Genomic DNA, 17,198 nt, shown 5'->3' with positions numbered 1-17,198 from the left:
CTGGGAAGAGACCAGGTTGCAGTTCAAGTCCAAAAACTATCTGCTGGAAGAATTTTCTCTTGCTCAGGGGAGGTCAGTCTTTTGTTCTATTCAGGCCTTTGAGTGAATGAAGCCCACCCACGTTATGAAGAACAATCTGCTTTACTCAAAGTCCGCAGATTTAAATGTTAATCTCATCCAAAAACGCCCTCACAGAAACATCAAGAATCACATTTGGCCAAATGTCTGGGCACCATGGCCCAGCCAAGCTGACATATAAAATTAACCGTCACAGTAAGTGCCTAAGTCTTACTATTAAGCCCCTTTTGTTTATAATAGCTAGAGTGGTTTATTCCTCCTACAAATGAACCCTGACTGATAAAAATATTGGTCTTTTCGCAAGATATCTGTTAGCCACTTCAAAGTCTTTCCCATTGCACAGTCTCTTTGTTGAAGTTGAAGAGAGTCAGAAAGATAACCTGGTGTGAGATCACTTGGATCCAGGTCCCAGATCTGCCACTTACTAGGTATATGTGACTTTGATCAAATCATCTCACTTCTCTGTACCTCACTTTCCTTTGAAATAAGGATAGGTAGAAAATAGTCCTAGCTCATAAGGTTATTGAAAATATAAGTATTTAATATATATAAACCACTTAGAATAATTCTTGCCACATCATCAGTGCTCAATAAATATTAGCTATCCTGTTCCTCCTCCCCCTCCTCCTCCTCCTCCCACTCCTGCTCCTCACTTTTCTGCAGCCCTGAAGCTTCATCACCCACTTAAGCTTAATGATTTCCCCAAACACTGGGATATAGGGACTCATGGCCAGTGTTTCCAAGGACTTCTGAGTCAGGGGAGGGAAAATAGGAATAAGGAAGGAAACAGAGACAAACAGACAAATAGATTCAGGCTGTGGGGGGATCTAGCTACAAAACTATTTCAAGAAAAAAAAAGCAAGAAAAATATATTTCTACATCGCTGTCAAAGAACACCAGAGAGCAGAAAATTTTTCTATCAGTGAAAATCCTTTGTTTATACTAGAACCGTAATTGATACTTCAAAATCTTGAAGACATTTGGGAATACCAATGGAATAATTGATTCAAATGAGGATCATCAATCAATTTGCAACCTTTGGGTGAAAAGTTGTTGAAGATACTCGCATAGCCTTCAGTATCATCCCACAGATGACTTCTTAAACTAGAAGGAAGGAAAGAAATCTTTACAAGGGCGAAATCTGACAGACTCCACCTTAACCCAATCATCAAAAAGGAGACAAACTGAAATCATGTTCCTCATGATGTGGTACACTGAGGATACAATGTCATCTCTGAGTCAATCTTGGCAGAAACGTTGAACCTGAATTTAAATCATGAAAAAACAATCAGACAAATCCAAGCCAAAATATTCTATACAACACCTAGCTTTGGACTCTTCAAAAACATCAATATCATAAGAGAATAAAACAAAACAAAAAGCCTGGGGAGATGCTCCAGATCAAGAGACAGAAAGAGACATGTCATTGACATCTAAATGCAATGCATGGTCCTTGGTTATATTGGTCCTGGATTTGAAACTATGTATTTTTTTAAAGAACAAAGATATTATTGATATAACTGGATAAATTTGCAAATGGAATGCATACTGAATAATATAGTGTTGGTCCTGTTCCCATAATGTTAACATTTTGGAGGATTGTGATTCGTGTCAGAGAATGTCCTTCTTTTGAGGAGATTCATAGGAGGTACAGTATTTAGGTATAAGGTATCGTGATATCTACTTTCAAGTGGGAGACAGAGAGAAAGGGAGACAAAGTGTTAACACTGGCAAATCTAGGTGAAGGGCATAGGAATGTCATTGTGCTACTATGACTACTTTTCTGGAAGAGTGAAAATTTTCAAAATAAAATATTGGAGGCAAATCAATAAGTATCTCTTTTTAAAATGTCTACCATGTTTCAGGGCACCTGCGTGGCTCAGCTGGTTGAGCGACCAACTCTTGATTTCAGCTCAGGTCATGATCTTGCAATTTCGTGGGTTTGAGCCCCACATCAGGCTCTGCATGCTGACCATGCACGGAGCCTGCTTGGGATTCTCTCTCTCTCTCCCTCTCTCTCTCTCTGCCCCTCCCCCACTTACGGTCTCTCTCAAAACAAATAAACTTTAAAATTTCTGCCATAGTTTCAAACAATTATAAGTTTTTCTCTGCCCCTTGAAGTATTAGCCAGAGGTACATTCATCCAACAGTTATTGAGTACCTACTATATGCCAGGCATTGTCTTAGGCACTGGGTAAGCAGTGCTGAACCAAACACAAAAGTCCTTGCTCTCAGGGGCTGGGTGGCTCAGTCAGTTAAGCATCCGACTTCAGCTCAGGTCATGATCTCACGATTCATGGGTTCAAGCCCCGCATCAGGCTCTGTGCTGACAGCTCAGAGCCTGGAGCCTGCTTCAGATTCTGCGTCTCCATCTCTCTCTGCCCCTCCCCTGCTCGCGGTCTATCTCTCTCAAAAATAAATAAAACATTGAAAAAATTGTTTTTAAATCTTTGCTTTCATAGAACTGATATTTTAGCGGAAAGTGCGTCTCAACGTGCCATTTCTGCTATTCTCCACACTGGCGCCCTCACCATCCGGCCATAGATGTGTGGCAAAGACCGCCTAGTGGCCCAGGCTGCCTCCATTCTTCGCTTGTTTAGTAACAGAACACTGATTTCATTGCTGGTGGCGACGCACCCAGCTGGAAGGTATTTGCCAGCCTTCCTTGAAGCTGGGATGGCTGAGACCAAAAACCCTCCAGTCAGTGGGTGGGACTTCCAGGAAAGTTTCCTGAAGGGGACAGGCAGCTGGCAGGTGACCCTCATCCCCTTTACTCCTCCCATGTCATTTTTGCTTTGAATATGGCCTGGGCTCCAGTAGCTGCAGGGAGCCAAGTGGTGACGTGTAGAACGGAACCCACGTGCTGAGACGGGCAGAGCAGGAGGCTGGAAGGCGCCGCATCCCCGACGACCCTGTGGAGCAGGAACACTCTTTGTCTCACGTGGGAGAGAAACAACCCTCTGTCCTGCAGGTGGTCTCCGTTCTAACAGTCAAACATAACTCACAACTGACGCGAGAGCACACAGGAACATCAACACACCAGCCACAGGGGACGGGGGAAAGCGCGGTGATGACACTGAGTGCTGTCCTTCAGCACTCAGCGCCCAGGCATTGACTAAGTATTTTGCAGGCATTCACTTACCTAGTCCTCACAACCCTGTGAAATGGATGAACATTGGCCCGTTTTACAGGTGAGGACAGTGGGACACAGAGCAGTTGAGTCACTGGCCCAAGGTCACACTGTTTAACAAATGGAGCCAGGCTACGAACCAGGCCATCTGGAGCCTGAGCTCATTCTCTTACAGCAAATTTTGCTGCCCTGTAAGCGAGGGGGACTCCCAAGGCAGGGCACTGGACTGACCTGAGCGGCAACCCACCACCCCAGGGCCCCTGTGCGGTCCCCTCCCGCACTGACCGTGGCTTGGTCACATGACTGGCTTTGGACACTGGGGCATTAACACAGAGGCGGGCTGCGAGCTTGTGTATTGGAAACCATCTTGCCACCTTGCCAGGAAGCCCAGTCTGGACTCCTGGAACATGAAAGACCTGCCCCACCCCCATGAAAGAAAGACCCACGCAGAGGAGCGTCTCAGCCGACCCCAGCCCCGAGCCAGCCCACTAGCTGACTGCAGTCTCGTGAGTGAGTACAAGAGAAAAACCGCTCAGCTGACTCTTAGAATCTTGAGAAATAATAAGTCGCTGTTGTTTTCGTTTACTATTTATTTATTTGAGAGAGAGAGAGAGAGAGAGAGAACATAGGAGGGACAGAGGGGCGGGGGGGACAGAGGATCCGAAGCGGGCTCTACCCTGACAGCAGAGAGCCCGATTCGGGGCTCGAACTCATGAACCAGGAGATCGTGACCTGAGCCAAATTCGGCCGCTGAAGCAACTGAGCCCCCCAGCCGCCCCTAAGTCATTGTTGTTTTTATCCACCAAGTTTGGGGATCATTTGTCATCTATCAGTAGATAACCGAAACAGGCAGACAGACATAGGAAGTGACCTGAGGAAACGCATAGAGAAGAGGCAATTCGATTCATCAGCCATTTATTAAAGCCCCATGTCCCGTAGGTCCCAGGGGAAGCTAGGAAGAGGGAAGAACGAAATCAGAGGATCAGACAGTCCCTGCCTTCAAGGAGCTGACATTCTCTGGTCCCAGAAGGCTCCTTCACACGAGAGACAGTATAGATTGGTTACGGGGCTCAGGAGCCTGTGAGTGTGGGTTTGGATCTTGGCGTCACCACTTCCCAGTTACATGAGCTTTGCAAGTTATTTCACCTCGCTGGGCATTATCCATTCATCCACAAATACCTGTTATTAAACCCTGGAAAACGCAAGCTAACCTATAATGACAGAAAGCAGGTCTCTCGATGCCTGGGGAAGGGAGTGTACAGGTGTATACAGATGTCAGGACGCATCAAAACATTTTAAATGTGTGCAGTTCACTGTATGCAAATTATTCCTGGACGTGATGGTTACTTCTGTGTGTCAACTTGGCTAGACTATAGTTTCCAGTTATTTGATTAAGCACTAATCTAGGTGTTTCTGTGAAGGCATTTTGTAGATGTGGTTAAAGTCTGCAATCAGTTGATCTAGGAGATAATCCTCAATAGTCTCAGTGGGCCTCATCCGATAGATGAAAGGCCTTAAGAGCAAAACTAAGTGGGGAGAAAAATTCTCCCACGAGGAAAAAGGAATTCTGCCTGTGGACCGCAGCATCACCTGCTGTATGAGCCAGTTACTTGTAATACATCAATCTCTAGATGATAGATGATAGATAAATAGACAGATAGATAGATATAGAGATATAAAGATATATATCCTATTGATTCTGTTTCTCTGGTAGAACCCTGAATGACACACTTGATAAATGTAAAAAAAAAAAATCTAAGAAATATATACAAATGAAAAAATAGCTACTAGTCTCTGTTGAAATAAAATTTGAAATTATGATTAAAAATGCTAGGCATGGGGGCGCCTGGGTGGCGCAGTCGGTTAAGCGTCCGACTTCAGCCAGGTCACAATCTCGCAGTCCGTGAGTTTGAGCCCCGCGTCAGGCTCTGGGCTGATGGCTCGGAGCCTGGAGCCTGTTTCCGATTCTGTGTCTCCCTCTCTCTGCCCCTCCCCCGTTCATGCTCTGTCTCTCTCTGTCCCAAAAATAAATAAACGTTGAAAAAAAAATTTAAAAAAAAATGCTAGGCATGGTTTTAAGTGCTGGGGATTCAACATAAACCAAGAACTTGCACTCTAGTGGAGGAGGAGGGAAAAAAAAATAAACAGACATACAAATAAATATATAATGTCAGGAAGTGAATAATACAAACTCTTGGTTTATGTCGAGGGAAAAGGGACAGAATGGTGGAAATGCTCATTTAAACAGGATGAAGTGAGGAAACAAGTCATGCAAACACCTGGGGAGAGAACACTTCAGGTAGCAGGAATTGCAAGTGCAAAGGCCCTGAGGTGGCAAGAGGACGTGTCATTTGTGTCTGCCCAACATGGATAGCTTGCTGTGTCAGTCCCGGTCCAAACAGGAGACAGAGATCACCCAGTAAGCTAAGTAGGGGTTGGGGCTGTGGACCTCAGAGCGGGGAAGGGACTTGGGAGGCAGCAGGATGTCTCAGACTTGCATGGGAGGAATGGGCAAGAGGTGGGGAGGAGGGTATAGAAAAGACTGTGTAAAAGATGGAGGTCCTCTGGGATTGGGATCTGGGGGTGGAATCTGAGGTTCTGCAGCAAAAGCTGAAAGCCAGGGAGCCAGCCCACCTCCTCTACCCTTAGGTGACCCAAAGTGCCCTTTTCTGCACATTTCCCACCCTCTGCCCCCAAGGAGGGTTCCCCTGATGCTGCAGTGGGGTCCCTGAGAGACATACCAGAGAATCCAAGGGGGCACTGTGTGAGGGATGGGCAGTGGAAGTGGAACCGAGATCCCACTGAGGGTTCCCTGGTGCAGTTCTGCCCACTCCACCTGCAACCTGTGCCTGGTAACTAGAACCTTCACCCAGACCTACCCAGACCACCCAGCACAAGTTTGGCCATTTTCAGGACCATTGCAAAGCAAGAAAAGCAAATTTCAGAAAAATGTATTCCATATGATTGGCTCTACTTTTGTAGAACTAATGACAAGAATATGTGCCACGAACATGCATTTGATATAAGTATACAGAAAGCTGAGTTAACGATGATTCTCTTAGGGGGTTCGAGTGGGAAAGGGAGAGGTAGAGAGGGAGTTAAGAATGAAAGGGGAATAATATAAGCTGAATGAAAAAAATAAGCATGGGATCATTTTTTCCTTTTAGTACATCTTAATCAACTTTAACTTCCATTTTTTTCTTGTTTTAAAATACTAGAAACTTACAAGAAGTTGAAAAAATACTTCAGAGAAGTTTCCCATACCCATCATTACATAACTATAGCACCTTCTCAAAACTAGGAAATTGACACCATCGCAATACGAATGACTAGACTACAGACCTTACTGCGACTTCACCGGCTTTCAAATGCATTCATTTTTTTTTTTTTGTATGTCTTTGTGCATGATTCAGTGACATTTTATCACATGTATAAATAAACACCATAATCAAAGATACAAAACTGTCTCCTTATCCCAAAGAAAGACCCAAGGGCCACCCCTTTACCATCACACCATCCCTCTGCTGTTACCTTAGACAACTACCAATCTGTTCTCCATCTCCATAATTTTGTCATTGCAAGAATGTTATATAAATGGAATCATATAGTATGTAACATTTTTGAGATTGGTTTTCTTCATTCAGCACAATGTCCTTAAAAGCCATCCAAATTGTGTGCCTCACTAGTTCCTTCGTTTTTATTGCTGAGTACTATTCCATTGTATACAATGGAATGGCTCCACCAATAATGGAATATTTAACCATTCACCTGTTGAAGGACATGTGGATGTTTCTAGTTTGGGATTACTACAAATTATTAACATTAAATAGTTTAGCTAGTACTAGTAGTTTAATGGGCTATTAAAAGTGCCATAAGGGGCACCTGGTTGGCTCAGCTGGAAGAGTCTTCAACTCTTGATCTCAGGGTCATGAATTCAAGCTCCATATTAGGTGTGGAGCCTACTTAAAAAGAGTTCAATGAATATTCATATCAAATTTTTGTGTCAACATGCATTTTTATTCCTCCATGATAAAATGCCCCTGAGTATGATTATAGCATCATATGATGTAAGTGTATGTTTAACTTTTTAAGAAACTGCCAACTGTTTTCTAGAGTGGCTATACCATTCTACATTCCTACCAGCAATGTATGAGAGTTCCAGTTTCTTTGAATCCTCACCAGCACTCGCTCTAATCAGTATTATTATAATTAGCCATCCTAATAGGTGTGTTGTGGTATTTCATCATTTAATTTGTTTTTCCCTAATGGTAAGCAATACTGACATCTTTTCTTGTGTTCATGTGCCATCTGAATATTCTCTTTAGTGAAATGTCAATGTCTTCTGCCAATTTTCTAACTGGATTTTCATCTTATTTTTAATTGATGAGTTTTGAGAGTTTTAAAAAATATTCTAGAGACTAGTCCTTGTCAGATATATGGTTTGCAAATATCTTCTTCTAGTTGGTTACTTATTTTCTTTTCCTCTTAACAGAGTCTTTCACAGAGTAAGTTTTTAATTTTGATAAAGTCCAATTGATCCTTTTTTGTGTGTGAGAGAGAGAGCACGTGTGCCAGAGCAGGGAAGGGGCAGAGAGAGGGGGGACAGAGGATTTGAAGCAAGCTCTCCTCTCCACTCAGAGTGAAGAGCCTGATACAGGGTTTGAACTCATGAATGTGGGATCATAACCTGAGCCAAAGTCAGATGCTTAATGCACTGAGCCACCAAGGCACCCCTATCCTTTTTGGTTTTTTTTTTTTTAAGGATTATGCTTTTGGTGTCAAGTCTAAGAATTCTGCCTAAACTACATATAGACCATTTACATTTAGTGTAATTATTAATATGGTAACACTTAAGTCTGCCATCTTTTTTTCTGTTCTTTTTATTTTTCAATACTTGCTTTCCTTTCTCCTTCTTTCCTGTGACTTATCTGAATGTTTTTCAGTGTTTCATTTGTTTTATCAATGGTGATTTTGCATATATCTCTTTGTGTCGGCTTTTTTTTTTTTTTTTTTTGTGGTTGCTCTCAGATTTCAATATACATATAAATGTAACTTATCACAGTGTAATACTACTGACATTTTACCACTTCAAATGAAACACAGAAACCTCATTGCTGTTTAGGTCCCTTTACCCTCTCTGCTTTATAATTACATCCATACCTTAAAAAATCTTTTAAAATACATTGAGAATAATGTCAGACAAAGTAAAGTGTACTTTGCTTTCAAACACCTAACATTATTTTTAAACTTCTGAAGAGGATAGTCTATCATATTTACCTACATATTTACTCATTCTATACTCATTTCTTCATTCCTCATGTTCTAAATTACTTTGGTTTTCCTTTGCTTTTTGCTTAAAGAATTTCAGTAATTCTTTTAACACAGGTCTGCTGGTAACAAGTTTTCTTAGTTTTCTTCACTTAAAAATGCCTTTATTTCACCTTCTTCCCAAAAGAATATTTTCGAGGCACCTAGGTGGCTCAGTTGGTTGAACATCCAACTCTTCGTTTCAGCTCAGGTCATGATCTCATAGTTTTGTGAGTCTGAGCCCCACGTAGGGCTCTGCTTAAGATTCTCTCTCTCCGCCCCTCCCCCACTTGTGCTATCTTTGTCTCTCTCTCAAAATAAATAAATAAACTAAAAAAAAAAGATTTTCACTGGATAAAGAAGTCTGGGACGGTAGTTCTTTTCCTACAGCATTTGGAAAATGTACCACTTTCTCCTGACCTCCATGGATTCTGAAGAGAAATATGCTGTCAGTCAAATTATTGTTGCCCCATAAAATGTAATGTGTCATTTCTCTTTCGTTTTTCTTTTCCTTTCTTTTTTTCTTCTTTCTCTTCCTTTCTTTCTTTCTTTCTTTCTTTCTTTCCCTTCCTTCCTACTTGTTTCTTTCTTTCTTTCTTTCTTTCTTTCTTTCTTTCTTTCTTTCCCTTCCTTCCTACTTGTTTCTTTCTTTCTTTCTTTCTTTCTTTCTTTCTTTCTTTCTTTCTTCCTTCCTTTCTTCCCCAGGTTCCAAAAAGGCTTCATTATATACAGAGGGGAGGGGTTCAGTCCTTTTTGAATGCCTCTTTCCTCATGACTACCAAAATATTGCTCAACTCCTCTCTCTCTCTGTCCCCATGGATGTGTGCCTCCATCCTTTTCTTGATGAACTTGAGGATGTGCTTGTCTTTAGAGACCATGAGTAACTCCATGGCTTGTGGCTCCTATGGGGTGAAGTCACACAACTGTCGGATCATGTCAGGTTATGTTGGATCATGTCGGATCATGTCACGAACTTGGTGTGCTTGGTGGGATGCCCGCAGCGGTGGCTGTGCCTCAGCTTGCTTACGGTCTTAATCAGCTTATGTCCTTTGTTGAGGCCTCCGGTCATAATGTATCACAGAGCCGTGGCAGCTGCTCCTCAGTGGCTCCTGAGGCAGAAGGCTGTTTACTTTCAAGATTCTTTGTCTTTAGTTTTCCAAAGTTTGATTACGATGTGCCTAGATACGGCTTTCTTTGCATTTATCACATTTGGGGTTTACTCAGCTTCTTGAATCTATAGGTTTATGTCGTTTACCACATATGTGATATTTCAGCCATTATTTCTTCAAAACTTTTTTTCAGACCCAAGTTTCTTTCTGCTTTTCTTCTGGAACATCAATGATATGAATGTTAGATATTTTGTTATTGTCCCAAAGTCCCTGAAGCTCCTTTTGTCTCAACAGGTACCTTTTAATTAAGAAAAAAAATCTACTTTTATTTTGTGTAGAATTCAATCTATTTACTCTCTGTTGTTCAGAGAGGATAATTTCTATTGGTCTATTATCAAGATCACTGACTCTTTCCTCTCTCATCTCCATCTTCCATGGAGAAGAGTGAGTTTCTTCCACTGAGTTTTATTTCAGTTACTGTATTTTCAGTTCTTAATTTTCTGTCTGGTTCTTTATGTCCTCTATTTCTTTGCTGAGACTCTATATATTTTTTAAAATATTTATTTATTTTGAGAGAGAGAGCAAGTGAGCAAGTGTGAGTGGGGGAGGGGCAAAGAGGGGGAGAGAGAGAGAGAGAGAGAGAGAGAGAGAGAGAGAGAGAATTTCAAGCAGGCTCCATGCTCAGCATGAAGCCCAACACAGGGCTAGAACTCAACACTGGGATCACGACCCAAGCCAAAATCAAGAGTTGGAAATTCAACCAACTGAGCCATCCAGGAGCCCCTGCCCTAGCCAGATTTTAAGCACTCAATAGCTGCATGTGGCCATACTGCATTGGACAGCACAGACATGGAACACTTCCTCCCTTGAAGAAAGTTCTATCGAACCGTGTTGACTAGACATTATAAGTTCAGGTATACCCTATGCCCCAGAAATCCTACTCCTGAATATATGTCTTAATCTGGAGTCTCCCAAAAGCATGGCTTGAGCCAAAGAGACAGGTGACTTAGTTGGGAGGTATCCCCAGAAAACACAAGTGAGTGGGGAAATTGGGGCTGGGGGAGAAAAAAAGCCAAAGTGATGAAGAATCTGGACTACAGTGAGGCAAGTAAGGCACCCAGGGCACTTGCCTGAATCTGAGAGTGAGTCCCTCCCTAAGTTTGTACCCCAGCTGCCTTGCTTCCCCACCCTAGTGCCAGCTCTGAAAGGGTGACTGCTGTGGGCAACTCAAGCTCCTTCCTAACCGGGGACCCTCCAAGGACATAAAGAGTCACACAGGACGCACCTCAGAATCGACCCACTGAGGAAAAGGGAAGCAAAAGTATTTACTCACTGCCTCCCAACCCTCGCTGGCGGAAGATTGCCCTGGAAATTAATCCTGGCCCTTCCAGGTGTATTCTGCATGCAGACAGGAAAAAGTCCTCAGATGGAGAAGAAAGGCACAGTCATATGAGGTGGGAAGCTGTCAAGGTGTTCGAGAACTGCCCACCAGGTCTCCGAGTGAGTGAAAAAATTAACTGAAGGGATATGGTGGGGCGCACCAGCTGGGGTGTTACGGGATATCCTAGAAGACCTCCCACAGAGAGGATCTGTATGAGCCTTATAGTGATAGGGAGCCAGAGACAACCTAAGTGTCCATCCCTAGGGGAGCAGATAAGTAAAAGTGTCGTGGGCACGTCACGGAATACAACGTGGCAGTTAGAAACGGAGAACTTGGTGTATACCTCTATATGGAGAGATTTCAGAAACAGTTATGTTTTTAAAAAAAAAGTGGGGGGGGGAGAGAAATAGAATGAAATTTATAGCACCATCCCATTTATGCAAATTGGAAATACAGATACACACACAAAATCACAAATTATAAAGATACATCTTTGCAGCCGTATATCAAGTGCATTAAAGTGGGTACCTGTGAGCGGGTGAGGTGGGAGTGGGGATAGAGTAGGGGAAGGGGGGTAAAACCTTAGAGAGTCTTTCATGGGCCAATTGTGATTCTATGTTATGATCTGAGGAGTATGATTAATAACTTTCTGCACCTAAGGGCCAAGAGAAAAAAAAAACAAAGGAATGAAAAATATGAAGTATCTGCACATCAAAGCAATTCCCTACCTGCTACACAATTATTATTACCGCAGGGGGATGAGGATAACAAAGCAACCAGACTCTGCCTGCCTTCTGGAAGCCCTCCTCTCTGCCTTCTCCCCAGGCAGCCTTCTCCCCAGGCAGCCCCTCCAGTCCCCAGCAAGTTCTCTTGCCCCTGGTAAAAGAGGAACTCCCTACCCTTTCATGCTACCTAGAGGGAGAGAAAGGAGAGCTGGCTGGCTGCGAGTCCCAAAGATTCCCATCTTCTTTGGTTGTATGTAGAATAGAGGGTGAGCTCATGAGGCGCTGTTCAAACCCCAGCTGTGCCTCAGTTTCCTCACCAGTAAAATGGGGATGATCATAGGTGTAACAGCTCATAGGAATGTTCAGAGCATAAAATGAGTTCCCAGAACAAGCTTGAATGGGCAAAGCTCCCTCTCTACCACTCCAGCAGCCTCCCTGCACGTACCCTGCCCAAGCCCCTGCTCCGCTGTGCCGGCTTCCTGTCCCTCTACCTGCCTGGGTCTCAATCGGGGCATTCTCAAAGCTCCAGGAATTCCTATACTAGGCTCGGGAACTCCTTAGGTTCCTCTTTGATATTGAATTTCAGTTTCTGTTTCCATCTTAGCTTAACTCTGGGCGCTCACCTGGCCCCACCCACACCTGTGAGCTCACCTGGCTCCACAGCTGGCCCCACCCACTCATCCCTTTTAAGCCATTGCGACTCGCAATTTCCATTTGCCTTTTCACTTTACACACATCAGCATGATTGCTCACTTAGCCGGGCTCAAAAGCAGAGCCATGCAGTCAGGGAAGCAGTCACAATTTGGCCATGGCTGCGGCACGGGTCCTGGTGCTGGTGGCTGCAGGGCTGAGCTTGGCCAGCGCGGGCCCCGTCCCCACTTCCAAGCCCACCACAGCCTGGACGGACTGTGACTTTGGCAGGTTCAAATCTCTGTCACCAAGGGAGCTGGAGGCCTTCAAGAAGGCCAGGGATGCCTTGGTGAGTCCCCATTGTTGTGGGCTAACCTCCAGCCTCCTGCTATGGGCTAGCCTCTCACTTTCCAGCCATGGTTAACCACTGTCCTTTCTGCCATGGATTAAACTTCAGCCTTCCTGCGGGGCCAACCTTCATCCTTGCTGCTTCGGGCTAGCCGCCAGCCCTCCTACTGGGGGCTAATCTCTGCTCTTATTCTCTAGGAAAATTCGCTGAAAAGCTGGAGTTGCACCACCCGCCCCTTCCCTAGAAACCGGGACCTGAGACAGCTACAGGTGAGTTGGAAGTGAGGCCACCCTTACTGGCACCTGGCCCCTCTCCCTGACTCCTCAAGGGGCCCCTCACCTCCTTTATCTCACCTATCCTTCCCTGTCTCTGGTCTCTCCTCACCTGTCCTGTGCTCCCCCCAGGCCCCCCCCTTCTGCTTCAACTGCTCCCTTGACCCCGTCCCTCCCTTGGATCTCTTTCTATCACCTCTCTGCCTGTCCCCACGTCCCTATCTCCTTCACCCGTCCCCGTCACTTTCACTCTTACCCAATTTCTTCTCATTCCTCTCTTCTTTTCACTCCCATCTCCTCAAGCTTCTGTGACCCCCATGAGGTCCCCTTTCACTTGTCCCATTTCACTTTTTCACCCGTATCTTCCCTTATGTTTCTGCCTTCACCTGTGTCCTCTCTTCATCTGCATCCTTCTCCTGCCTCCCTCTCACCTGGCCTGTCCCTGATCCCCAACCTGTGTCACAAACCACCTGCCTTCCCTCTCTGCACTCCCGGACCTGTCCCCACTTACCTAGGCCCTCTTGCCTACGCTTCCTCTCCTCGCTTCCTCCCCTATTCTTTGTCACCTCTCCGCAGGTGTGGGAGCGCCCCGTGGCCTTGGAGGCTGAGCTGGCCCTGACGTTGAAGGTCCTGGGCACCATGGCTGACACGTCCCAGGGGGACATCCTGGACCAGCCCCTTCACACACTGCGCCACATGCACTCTGAGCTCCAGGCCTGTGTGAGTGCTCGGGGCACCGAAGCCGTGTATGTGGGTTCTCCGCTTATGGGACCTCTCCTCTCTGCCGCGGGCCCTGCCTCACGTGCCACCCTCCTCTGCCCCCAGGTCTCGGCTCAGCCCACAGCAGGCCCCCAGCCTCAAGGCCGCCTCCACCACTGGCTGCACCGGCTCCACGAGGCCTCGAGGAAGGTGAGTGACCCGAGACGGGGACGGATGCCCAGGCCCTGTGTAAGGGAGGAGGTTGGACACCCCAGCAAGGGCAACCGTGTTCTCCTCTCGCAGGAGTCTCAAGGCTGCCTCGAGGCCTCTGTCCTGTTCAACCTCTTCCGCCTCCTCAAAAAGGACCTGGAATGTGTCGCCAGTGGAGACCTGTGTGTCTGAGGACGCAGACCCACCCCCAGCCCACGTGGGACCCCAGACCTTATTTATGCACGAAGAAGCCCCAACCCTGCCTTAAGTTATTTCCTCTCGCCCCTTATTTATGGAGCCGTGGCGTTGACCTAGATCCAAAAGCAATGCTTGTTTTTCTACTTTTATACAATATGCACAAATAAAGCAAAGGGTGGGACCCTCCTGTGAGAGTAGATCCTTGAGCGCGCGTGTGACTGAGTCTGTGGCTGCATGTGGACGTCTGTGTGGTGCGGGTGAAATGCGTGACTTCTGCGACTGTGCGTGTATGGATCTAAGCGAGTACCTGCCTGAACCTGAGTCTGACTGAAGATGTACAACGGTTCATGCCCACGCGTGCAGGGGTGTGTGCATTTAAGCGCATGTTTATATGTCTCTCTGTCTATCCCTGCCTGTGTGAACTGGGCATCCCTCTCTTCCTTGGGTACTTAAGACAGTTGGAGGTCCAGCTCAATCAAGATGCTTTATCCTATAATAAGTATCAGAAAGCTAACTCAAATGGGGAAAGCAAAAATGAGTTTATTATCATACATAACAAAAAGTCAGCTGCCAGGGCAGTTCTAGGACTGGTTGACTACTTAATATTCAATAATGTTATTGGGGAACCAAATTCTTTCCGTTTCTTTTTTTAAAGTTTATTTATTTATTTTGAGAGAGAGAATGTGCGCGTGGGCGCAGGGCAGAGAGAGGGAGAGAGAGAATCCCAAGCAGGCTCTGCACTATCAGCACAGAACCCGATGTGGGGCTCAAACTCATGAACCGTGAGAGCATGACATGAGCCAAAGTCGGACGCTTAACCGACTGAGCCACCCAGGTGCCTCTGTTGGCCGATTCTTACTCTGGCTACCTCATGGTCTCAAGACGGCAGCCACAGCCCCAGCTGTCACACACAAACAATATCCTCCAACTCCTAACCAACCGCCTCAAGCTTAATGGAGTAAAACAACAACCATTTTATCCTGCTCACAGATTCTGTGGGTCACGAATTTGGACACGGCCCAGTGTGGGCAGCTTGCCTCTGCTCCACAATGTCTGGGGCCTTCACTCTTCTCCCACAGTTTTTAAAAGCAGGGAAAGCCTTCCAGAGAAACTCCCTGTTGGATGTGCATGCTTGTCTCCTTGGCTAGAATTCAGTCACATGCCCAAGCCTACAGCAATCGGTGGCAAGAAAGATACAATTGCAAAGATAGTGTTGGGGTTGGGGGGGGGGGGGTCTGGCTGACTCAGAAGAGCATGTGACTCCTGATCTCAGGGTCATGAATTCGAGCCCCACATTGGGTGTAGAGATTACTAAAACAAAATAAATAAATAAACTTAAAAAAAAAAAAAGATGGTGTTAGACTAATCAAGATTCACCCCTGATACTAGAAAGAAGGCCTTTCCCTGAAACATGCCCCATGGAGAGGGGATACCAGAACAAACTTAGAGCTCGACCAGCAAGAAGAAGGTAGGAGATGGAACCAGGTAGCAGCCTATATTGGCACATGGAGGTTCCAAGTCATGAATCTCTTGCAGGACTAATACTCAGTGGGTCCCCAATGGTAGCACTGCTTCTGTTGTGGAAAATATTGAAAACACTTTCAAACTAGTTGGCAAGTAGCTATTTCCCCGAGATCCCCCTAAACAAACCAGCCCCATCCATTCCATCCTAGGCTGGCCCCTGGAATCCCTAGACCTCTCCACAATTCAGAATTGTGCCCCAAAAGAATTAGGGGCACCTGGGTGGCTCAGTCGGTTAAGCGTCCGACTTTGGCTTGGGTCATGATCTCAAGGTTCGTGAGTTCAAGCCCCCCATCAGGCTTCGAGCTGATAGTACAGAGCCTGCTTGAGAGATTTTCTCTCTGTCTCTCTTCCCCTCCCCCACTTGGGCATTCATGCATGTGCTCTCTCTCTCTCTCAAAATAAATTTAAAAACTTAAAAAAAAAAAGAATTAGTACCTGCTGCAGAAGGGATGAGGGGGCGGTTCCAGGATCTGCTCCAATGTGTGGCCAACATGCATTTTGATTCCAATAATGCCAGATATTAACTAGTTCCCTGGCATCTCCAATTTGTGCATGGTATGTGCTGTGACTTTTAAAAAGTGGCCACAGATTCTCTGACCTTCCTCCCTTCAAGAGGTGGAGTCAATGCTCCCCCCTCGTTCAACTTGGACTTGCGACTTCTTCAACCAATAAAGTACAGTGGAAGTCAAGACGAGTGACTTCCAACACCGAGTCCACTTAGCACTCTTGGATCATGAGTTCTCAGACTCTCCCCCTTTGGAACCCATTGGAACCCAACTGCCACGACGCAAGAAGCCCCAACCACGTGAAGAGGCCACATGTACATGCTCTGGTTGACAGTCCCAGCTCAGCTCAGCTTTGAAGTCATCCCAGCTCAGGAACCAGACGTGCGAGTGGAGAAGCGTCCAGATGGTTTCAGCTCCCAGCTGGGGCAGAGACAAGCCATCCCTGATCCCCACTGTCCCACGATCAAGCTCCTGGAGGCCCACCCGATCTGGGAGCATAACAAAAGAGTTTTTGTTTTGTGCCACTAAGTTTGGTTTTTTGTGAAGCAACAGATCGTTGGAACAGTGTGACAGCCACCGGCCCATCACAATCATTGTGAGGTGTGTTACAAGAAATTTCTTACCAAGCGTAACTCACTGAGGTTTCCGACTGGTTGAGTTTTTATCACGTTACAGGGGTTTCAGAATTATCCCCATAATTTCTAACTCTTACTTCTTTGCGTGCTCAAGGGTTTTCTCAGGAGACAAAGGGCTTGAGTACAGCCATCTACCAGAAATTATACACAACCCCTTAGCCACTTCTGCATTATACAGTGTGTGAGTGACAGTGCTCCAGTTTGGGAGGGGGCAGCAAGTTGCCCAGCCCATGGCATGAGTTTCTTTCCCCTTGCCTGACACCTGCCTCCCAGGACTCCCTTGCAGTTTGGAATGGCCCTCCGACTGAAGGGCTTCTTAAATTATTTAATTTATGTAAAGAGTTTAAAACAGTTCTTGGCACAGGTTAAGCCCCATATAAGTGTTTATTGCTTTTACTTTTGTTATTTTAGGTTTTTTTTTTCTTCCCTGAAACAAAGAAAACTC

At 45.5% G+C, this 17,198-nt stretch overlaps 1 protein-coding gene across 1 annotated transcript; it reads left to right on the top strand.

Annotated features, from left to right (window-relative positions):
- The first annotated feature begins 12,462 nt into the window (after positions 1-12,462).
- LOC123578378 (interferon lambda-1-like) lies at positions 12,463-14,204 on the top strand. The gene is made up of 5 exons (XM_045441307.1): positions 12,463-12,709; positions 12,907-12,978; positions 13,558-13,701; positions 13,807-13,890; positions 13,984-14,204. Exons 1-5 carry the CDS (start codon positions 12,539-12,541, stop codon positions 14,080-14,082), a joined length of 570 nt encoding a protein of 189 aa, XP_045297263.1. The 5' UTR covers positions 12,463-12,538; the 3' UTR covers positions 14,083-14,204.
- The last annotated feature ends 2,994 nt before the right edge of the window (positions 14,205-17,198 follow it).

The sequence above is a fragment of the Leopardus geoffroyi genome, chromosome E2 (genome assembly GCF_018350155.1).
Source record: "Leopardus geoffroyi isolate Oge1 chromosome E2, O.geoffroyi_Oge1_pat1.0, whole genome shotgun sequence".
NCBI lineage: Eukaryota > Metazoa > Chordata > Mammalia > Carnivora > Felidae > Leopardus > Leopardus geoffroyi.
This window is presented reverse-complemented; position numbering and strand designations above follow the sequence as displayed.

Excerpts from the sequence above, each read along its gene's own strand:
- LOC123578378 (XM_045441307.1), top strand. The coding sequence starts at position 12,539 with ATGGCTGCGGCACGGGTCCTGGTGCTGGTGGCTGCAGGGCTGAGCTTG. Across the intron at positions 13,702-13,806 it reads ACTCTGAGCTCCAGGCCTGT|GTCTCGGCTCAGCCCACAGC; the intron begins GTGAGTGCTCGG and ends CTCTGCCCCCAG. Across the intron at positions 13,891-13,983 it reads TCCACGAGGCCTCGAGGAAG|GAGTCTCAAGGCTGCCTCGA; the intron begins GTGAGTGACCCG and ends CTCCTCTCGCAG.